This window comes from Diuraphis noxia, unplaced genomic scaffold, assembly GCF_037042655.1.
Source record: "Diuraphis noxia isolate RWA-SAM2 unplaced genomic scaffold, SU_Dnox_SAM2 contig0001, whole genome shotgun sequence".
In the NCBI taxonomy this organism is placed as follows: Eukaryota; Metazoa; Arthropoda; class Insecta; order Hemiptera; family Aphididae; genus Diuraphis; species Diuraphis noxia.
The window spans coordinates 60924991-60934924 of record NW_028301711.1 but is presented as its reverse complement, the minus strand read 5'-3'; the positions used below and the strand labels follow the sequence as shown (position 1 = coordinate 60934924).

Below are 9934 nucleotides of genomic sequence, written 5' to 3'. Positions count from 1 at the left end.
AATAACTATAATAATATTAAATCACTCATAAATTGATAAATTATGTAAACAGTCTTTATGCGTTATCTCAGTCTATTTATTATTTTTAATTTAAGATTTTAAAATATGTATTTATATATTTACTTTATGTTATTGTGATAGCATAATAATATAATGAGCATATAGCGTAGAGTGTATATTATACTATTTAAATGTTCTAAGATAATATTTTTATTTTTAAAACTTATATCTTATTAAATATAGAACAGGAATATAGATCATTTTTATAATTACTATTTTTATTTTTGAAATTTGGGGACCCGAGGCGTATGATTTTAATGCCCCCCTTAAAATCCGATCATGGCCAATATAAGAACTAGGAAGGACGGTGACATTTTATAATACACGCCATACGGCCTGCGGGTGTACAATGGCTCAGAGTAAATATGCTGCAATTTATTGCATTATTCATTATATTCAAATAATATTCCTGAAAATATTGCAGTAGAAGTGGCATATCGAAGGTGGAACTCGCATAATAGTGGTAGGAAATGCACTATTCGTAAATTTTACCCGACCTCGCTTTTAAAGTAGCACATTACATTCGGACCAGCCGGTGCTCAGTTCTAAGTAGTAAATGTAAACACTCGTCCCGACAACATTACCGTTTTACTGCGTAGCAGATGGCAGCTGGCAGCAGCAGCTGACAGCCTTGATAACGACAACAAACATATACGCTGATTATTTGATAATGACGAGAAGAAAATAAAACAGTCGCAGTAGTAATATTAATATTTAATAACAATAATAATAATATTTAAGTTCATTGTCGTTTAACAATTTCGCAATGGAATTGAAAATATATTATTTTCGTTCAAAAACATGAAATATTTCTACACACGAATCACTGTGTCTCTTTGTGACTTTTTTTTCTGCCATCATCTCGGTGTTGCAATAGTCTGTGATCGCTTATTATTGTTTTTTTTTCTAAAGTTTTTGACGTTTTACCTCGGACTGTGTGACCATGTACATTATTGTGATCACATCTGGGTAATTTGACTTGCTTCGAAATGAAAATATCGACGCATAACCTTTGGACCATTGAATCATTAAACCTTGTTTGACCCTATAATAAGGATTTCAAAAATGTCGGCGGACTCTCCATGCAAAGCGTCCAAAAATGTGATCGGCAAGATAGTGCTGCCCGGTCCTGTTGTTGATCGATCTATCATTGACAGTGTTGCTGGATTCATAAATGATGTTGTCCCTCATGTAAGTATTTATTTTTCTTGTACCAATGTAATACACGTATATTATATATATTATATATGTATTAAATTATGTATATTTTGGTTCATGATTGATCATGTATTTATCTTTCAGGGATATTCTAACATTTTAAATGTAGACAGTAGAGAAAAAATTCTGTGGACACAATTTGAAACACTAGAAGCTAATGAACTTCCTTCAAACTTTGAGAATGATGAATCGCTCATGTCTGGTGTATCACCAATACTTCTTATTTTGGGTTATGGATTTGGTGTTCAAGTATGATAATTTGATATTAATAATAGATTTATTACTCTTACCTTACATGATGTATATTTTATTAAATATTTTGATACTTGATAATAATAATAATAATATTTGATAATTTGAATAATTATATAAAAATGCCTAACTTTAGATAATACTTGAAAAACAATTTGTTCTAAATTCATTTGGAAGTTATTGTCAAAAACTAAAAAATGTTAAATTTTTCTATAAATTGAGTTTTTTAAGTTAAAAAATCAACAATTTATATTTTTGTAAATGTTAGTAAACAATATATACTATATAATATATAATAAATAAATATACTCAACATTCTGGTGAAATCAGAATTTGCCTATTGTACTTACTTTTTATGTTAATTATAAATAGGGAACGGACTTTATTGTAATAAAAAAATCAAAATATGTACATAAATATAAAATTATTTTTATCGAAATATGTAAAAAAAAATTTTAAAAAGTATATCAAAAAAACGTATTAGTAGATATTGAAAATTACAAAAAAATAAATATTTTATAAATGAAAGTAATACAGACGATGTAGGTATATAAAACTAGTATTATTCTGGAACATAACAATGTGAAACGACATATTGTTGAAGGTTTGCAAATGAAAAATTGCGACGGTTTGGTCGGAGAATACTTTTATATTGACTAAACGACCATTCGAATAAACTGTCTAATTGATTTTAATGTTTCCTCATAAATTATACTAACATATTTCTTTCAGGTGGTACTTTCATCTGGAATTTGTCGTCCAGTATATTTCTCTGAAAAATCTGTGAATTCTCGATTTCTCGAATCTTGTTAATTTAGACGAAGTAGATAATGTTTAAAGTCGTCGAAAATTAAAAATCACTAAAATATGTACTTTGTACTTATTTACCAAATATGTATTTATACCAAAATATGTAAAAATATATAAAATAAATTTGGGTTTATTTTAATTAGAATGATCTGAATCGTATACATTTTTTATCAGATTTAAAATATCTCATTCTAATAAAAATATGTATTTACAATAAAATCCGTTCCCTAATAATAAACCACGTAAAACTTAGTTATAAAGTTATTTATATATAATTATATATCTATTAAAGTAACTTAAAAATGATTAATTTCAACATGTCCCTGAGTATCTAGGTTTTCCAAAAAATTAATTTTGTGCTATTTTAATATGCTAATGTTGGAAATAACTTTATAATTAAGTTTTAAGTGGTTTATTAACAATTACATGAAAAGTAACTACAATAGGTAAGTTCTGATTACATTGAAATGTTAAGCATATAAATAGGTACTATAATTTATTAATATATTATTAAATATAGTTTATTAAATCAATGTTTTCCCTTATTTCTATTTTGCAAAATTTTTGATTAAATTCAGTTCACTAACTATTTAATGTTGGTTTAATTGAATTGAATTATATTGACTATTAAAATTTAACGAAAAAATTGGCTTTTAAGTGTAATTTTATTGATCTATATATTAGTTTTGTATTCTTAAAATAATTTAATATAATATGTTATGCCAAGAAATATTTTCAATATTAATTATTATTTCTTGAGAAACATTGAAGTCTTTTTTACATAAATGCTAATACAATTTAAAAATAATAACTATTTATTTTTAAAATTCATCATTGAAAATAAATGTGTTTTTAACGATTAACGATTCATTAGTATTTAATAAATATGTAATTCATAATTTTATAGTCATTTCTACCTAAGCTAGAATAATGCCATTAATAAGGCTTGAGGTAAATGATATAAAACATTTTCAATGTATATTAGTATAATGTGGACAAATATTTAAAATTTAAAATTTATTTTTCTTTAGAGTTTTAATTTACATAATTATTATAAATTTAAATATATCAAAAATATAGGGTGTTTAATAAAGAACGCAGTTTTTAAAATCCTGACTAATTTGTTATTGCTTAAAAAGGAGGCACTGTTCTTATAATTTCTGTTATTTGTGGATGTTTAGGATTTTAGTGAATAATCAATGTACTGTGTATATTGTTTATTTGTCGTCTGGAGCGATATACAATTGAGCAACAAGCAATATGTTTTGCTTATTAAAACCCATTATAACTTGGCGATTGTGTTTCTGTAACTGTTAGGAAACTTTGTACGATCCTCAAACACTGTGAAACTATGACCGCATCAGCAATAGTAAGATTGGTCAGTACATTCAAAGAGCCAGGACCAATTTTGAACGTTTAAGACTCTTGGGAGCAAACGAGCCCAAAGTTTTATTTTTCTCTGTTTCGCTGTTGTTAACGACTCTACAGAGGGTCGATATGTACAATATCACATTTCACACTTAAACCTTAACTAATAGTGAAACAATATGACGTATCATTAATAATGTATTTCTGATAAAATAAAATTGAATTATAGCAAAACTAAAAACTACGTTCTTTATGAAACACCCTATATAATAAAATATACTATTTATAAATCACACTTAAAATATAAATAATGAGAGCTGTTCTCAAATACCACGAAAATATTAAGCTAGAAAAGGACAAATCAAAAATACCTAAATACATGTATTAGTATAAATTAAAAATATTTATCTAATAGGTATTTATATACCTTATATATGTAAACTTGCTACTTAATTAATTAAGTTATAAAATATGATTTAATGATCAATTACAATTATTTTAGGTATGGTATATTGGTGCCAATGGTGAAGCATATGAAGTTTTATCTTGGTCGCAAGGAGTCGTCAAGATTTTAAAATTCATACCTTCACCTTTACCGGAATGGAAATTTCGACAAGACCCATTTGCTCATAAAAGGCCATTAATTGCGTTGTGTGATAATTCTGGTCCTGGACCACAGTTTTGTTCTGTCAGTTTTATATCATTAACATGTGGAGATGTGGTATTTAAATTTAAATTAATAAATATATATTAATTATTTATATTCTCTTTATCATTAGTTTAACTATGATGATTTTTCTTTTAGGTAAAATCAATCAAATTTAAAAATACTGTAGTCGACATTGCTGTAAATAGGTTTGTTATAGCAGTAGTATTTGTAGAACGTATTGCTGTATTTGATGCCCTCACTGTGGAAGACATAACTACAATTACTACATGTTATCCTAGTCCTGGAATTAAGTTAAACCCAATTGCATTAGGAACAAGGTTATTTTTATTTTTATTATTATGTATGAGGTGTAATTTTTACAAATAAATTTGAAACAACCAATAATAGGTGGTTGGCATATGCAGATCAAAAGTTGATTTCCTGGAATCGATCTACGGGTGGATATGAGGGCGAGAATGGTCATTCTTATACAGCTACGGTTTTGCATGCAGCAAAATCATTGAGCCAAAGTTTGAGAGATTTAAGTGGCTCTGTAGCAAATAGTATTACAGGCGTGCACAATTCAAATTCGACTCATAACATATCAGTTGCAAATGATTCCAATCAAATGAATCCAGGCATAATTACTATAATTGATATCAAAGTATGAATTGATAAATCTAATTATTAATAATTAAAAAACCAATCCTATTAAATTTAACTGATGTTTAATTTTTTTAGAATAAAGTGTTAAAGGAGAATACACCACAAGGCCCTGATATTATTGCTCATTTTTCAGCACACTGTGAGGCTATTGTGGCTTTGAATTTTGACCAGTCTGGTCTTATGTTAGTAACTGCTGATAAAAACGGTCATAGGTTTAATGTGTTCAAAGTACATCCTAGTATATTAGGTTCTTCATTTACAGCTGTTCATCATTTGTATACATTACATAGGTACATACTTATTTATTCACTTTACATTTACTTTACTTACATCATTTTTATACAACTATATAGAGGTGATACAACAGCTAAAATTCAAGATATTCAATTCTCAAGTGATTCAAGATGGGTGGCTGTAAGTTCACTTAGGGGAACAACTCATATATTCCCAATTACACCTTATGGTGGACCTATCGGTCTACGTACCCATTCGACGCCACATATTGTAAATAAACTATCAAGGTAAATCAATACCGAAGAAAATTTTTCAATGTCTTGTTAAATTTAATTTTTGTTGAAAATAAATATTTTGTTCCATCTCAATATTAAATTTTAGGTTTCATCGCAGTGCTGGTTTGGTAACTGATGGTCGAAATAGTCCTGTGATGACAGAATCATTACAGAATTCTCAAATTTTATTGCCATACTCTAATCCTTGTGTTTCACCTGTACCACATTCAACTATTGTTCATTCATTGTGCCAAATCCGATCACAGAACAATAAATTAAAACCTGATGAAACTGGGATAACAACATGTATTAGACTCTCTATTTGTTTTTCCCATGGTCGTGTATTGGATACAGCTATGATCAGAGAAATGTCTAATTTAACATATAATCCCAAGAAAAATATTGCAGATTCTCTGTATGTGATGAATAGTAATGGAATTCTTACACAATATGATATGTATCCTATGCACTCAATTGGTAAGTAAAAATTTAGTGATATGATACTGTTTAGTTTTATGAATTGCTATAGTTCTATTGTATAACTTAAATTTATTAATTTTTATAATTAGCGGTATCCAAAGAAAAAATATTTGATGATACGATGATAGAATTAAACATTGAACCAAAAACTGAATGGAATTTGTTCAAACCACCTCTTCATGCATCTACTGTCAACCCCCCTTTAAAACGGGGTAATCCGTTGTTAGACCTTTATATAAATTCTCCTGTTACAAACTTGTCAAATATTTCTGAAAAGAATTCTTTAGAAAGTATTGATGAACGTTGGCTATCTCAAGTAATATAAAAAATGAATTATTATTAATTTCTTTTACTCAGTATAATATAAAAATAAATTTATAGGTGGAAATAAGTACACATGCAGGTCCACATCGTCGCCTTTGGATGGGACCTCAATTTGTGTTTAAAACTTGTAATTCTTCATTAGGGTAAATAATAAAAATAATAATTTTTAACAAATGTTATATCAAGTTATTTTGCAGGAGATCAGAATCTGATACTCAGTTGAGTGAAATTGAAAATGGTACGCTATTGTTAAAGTCAAATCCTGTTAGTGTTCCTCAAAATAACATCAACAGACAAAGTACTCCTGTGTTCATTGAATGTGGTTCAAATAGTACGTATAGTTAAAACAATATTGATTAATATATTGTGAGAAAATTCGCATAATGTTATGTTATTAATCACTATTGTATTTAATTATTTGTTTTATTTATATCAGATTTAAATTGTTGTTATAGTTAACAACGCTCTAGACTGATTCCTTTAAATAAAGTTAAAGTGACTAATGAAATCATGAATTGAAGTTAAGAGAAAATTCATTTTAATTGATGATTCTGTATCATTCCATTCATCAATTTCATCAAAAGCTTCTAAAAATATGATTACTAAATGAAGCGGCGTATTCCATCCAGCGAGTTTAACTTTAACTTTTAAAAATTGTTTAGTCACTGTAATTTTTGAATTTCAATAACATTTATTAGTATGGCCTTAAATCTTGCAAATTTAAATTAACTATCCACATTAAAGGAGCATAATCAAATCCAAAAAAATTGAATGGGAAGGAGTTCAGTATCCATTGATCTTTTCTAGACGTCGTTAGTCTCATGTGTTTGGAAAATCTATTTTTCAACACCTTTGTTTCCTAAATTATATTTTTAAGTTATTTATAATTGATTGTATGTTTTATTAACCATTTAAAATTTAATTTTAATTACTTTAAAAAGACATTATATTAAATGCATGTGTTGTCTCAGTCTTATAAATGTGTGAGATTACAAATTTACACTCAGCTGTTCACGTCTTATTCTGTTAGCATAAAAATTATAGCAAATAGACCTATTATGAAACTTGATGGTAAGAACATTATCTGTATTTTGCTTGAAGTTTTTTTTCCATAATTCAGTTGTAAAGTGAGTTATAATAATTTTTATTTTACAATTTATTATATATGCATAACTTACTTAAAAACTAAATTATCATAAAAAAACTTCTAACACAAATAATGTTCTTACCATCAAGTTTCATATTAAGTGGAATAAGACGTGAAATACTGAGCGTAAATTTTATATTTAACGCATATGTAAGACTGAGACAACAAAAGCGGCCGTCTTCTTAAAATAATTACTATCATACTGATGCAATATCACTGTATATAGCCACCACCATGGCATTAAAATTTAATGTGTTCGATCAGTGAATTGAATTAGATTAAAAATTGTTTAAATATTTCTATTAATTTTATTTGAAAATAATGGCTCATCTGATATGTTATGATCATGACATTTTCACAAGGTTTACCTCGTTATCTTTCTTGGACAATATTATATGAATTTGATTCTTTGAGACTCATTATTATTCAGTTTTTGAATGACGTTTCCGAAATTAAAATACAAATATTTTTGTAACTGTAATCTTTTATTTGTTTGTTTATACAATGATTTATTTATTACAGGTAGTTTTGATTATTCACCAAAATTTTTAGACATAAATCAAGGTGATTCATCTGATGTATCATCAGATCAAGGTGAAATTAAAATTTTGGAAGATTTGGCTGAAGCCATGAATGAAAACCTTCAAATTAATAAATCAGGTAATTTTGTTGAAAGTTATGTATGTATTATCTTTATGACATTTATTGAATATGATAAATTCTTCGAAATAGTTTTTGGTGACATTTAACTGCAACTTTTAAAATTTATTTTTTTGTATATCTTTATTTGAACATTATATTTGGATTAAGAAGAACTCATCACTCTTCAAAATAAGACTTTCAAAGAAAGAAAATCATGGTATATGTAGTCAATCCAAAAGCGATTTCACTAATTCAAATGTAAATTAAAAATATTTTTATAATTATTTATTATAATATGCATTTTTGATTTTTAAATACAATTTTATTCAATAAAAATTAAAGCTAATTTTTAAATTAAGTCACTGTTTTATTGGTTGTAGTAAACGGTTTTTATTTTTTAGAACATTCAGAACCCGAGGTGGTAATTGATGAAAGTGACCAAATTGTGACTGAAATAACTTCTACAAAAAAATGTAAAAAAACTAAGAAGAAAAGAAACAAGTAATAGTTTAACCCATTCTATCCTTATTAATTAGTTTATAACATTTTGAATTTAATCAAGTTACCAATGCTTAAGTATAAATTATTTAATTTTAAATGAGAACTATTAATTGAGTCCCTTATTCTTACAATGTAAATCAGTCATTAATATTCATTGTACATATAACTATAATTATTATTAGGTTTTCATCATACTTATTATTTTAAGTTTACTTAATCTCTTATTTAATTTATGTTAAAATGTGTCTATTTTATGTGTACTGAATTTTCAAATATTTTGATCAAAAATAAATTTAAAAAATTATGTTTTAAAATCAAAATGAAAAAATATTTTAATCAAGTTCCATCGATTAATGAATACTAGTGATTCTATTTTATATATCAATATAAAGTCATTCCTAAAATCAAATTGTAATGCAGATATTGCATTACTGAGAAACTTTCATGAGAAATGCTACGGATCGTCAATTTTGTCATTGTTAGTTTGGTTTCCATAGGTGTAATATAAGTTAATGGCATAATGTAAACAGTAGTTAATCTACTAATAGGTAATTTATTATTTAGATCTTGCCTGTACATTATTTTTTGGAATTAGAAAATATTTGAATATGGAAAAGTTTTATTTTTAGTTATTCTTACAATAATATATAATGTACGGATTGGATTGTTTTAAAATGAAATCAAATGTTAAAAATAACTATGTTACATCTTTATAGAAAGTAGAAAATACATATTACAGTGAAAACTCTCTATAACGAATCTGAAGGGACCATGTGATTTCTTTAGTTATTGAGAGTTTTTGTAATAGAGAGTAATTAATAGGTTTTAAATCAAACCAATCATTATAAGTTAACTTAATGTTATTTACGTAATATAGAGTTTTTCGTTATAACGAGTTTTGTTATAAAGAGTTTTCACTGTATTTATATTTTATATTATCGATTAAAATAGCAGTTGGGAAATATTATAAAGTTCAAATTTTGACAAAATTTATCAAAATCTCGAAAATGTTCAAATAATTGTATAGTTTAAAAACTTAAAAATAAATGTCCAATTTTTATTGTTAAGTATAAAAAATTTAAAATAAGGATTCTCGAAAATAATTCATGTGTGACCAAAAGATCTAAAAAATATATCAACACAGTTATATTTGACTGATTGACTAATAAAAAAAAAATAGAATTAATCAAAAACAGATATATTTATATGTCTTATAGTGGTGTAAAAACTTAAATTAAACTCCAAATCATGCGTTTGAAATATTTTCTCTTACCTTTAAAATTGAACACATTGTGTGTAAATAAAAAA

At 26.2% G+C, this 9934-nt stretch overlaps 1 protein-coding gene across 3 annotated transcripts; it reads left to right on the top strand.

Annotated features, from left to right (window-relative positions):
• The first annotated feature begins 744 nt into the window (after nt 1–744).
• Nucleotides 745–8723, top strand: rudhira (breast carcinoma-amplified sequence 3 protein rudhira). Of its 3 annotated transcripts, none has more exons than XM_089215686.1 (14): nt 745–1251; nt 1363–1527; nt 4211–4429; nt 4514–4695; nt 4766–5021; nt 5099–5313; nt 5377–5544; nt 5639–6009; nt 6102–6328; nt 6394–6479; nt 6534–6667; nt 8006–8143; nt 8297–8383; nt 8527–8723. In XM_089215686.1, the coding sequence occupies exons 1-13, from the start codon at nt 1126–1128 to the stop codon at nt 8350–8352; spliced, it is 2343 nt and encodes a 780-aa protein (XP_089071812.1). In that variant the 5' UTR covers nt 745–1125; the 3' UTR covers nt 8353–8383; nt 8527–8723. The 3 variants fall into 3 exon arrangements, with proteins under 3 accessions (XP_089071812.1, XP_089071811.1, XP_089071810.1); XM_089215685.1 differs by having other exon boundaries at nt 8294–8383; XM_089215684.1 differs by lacking the exon at nt 8297–8383 and having other exon boundaries at nt 746–1251.
• Nucleotides 8724–9934: the final 1211 nt, after the last annotated feature.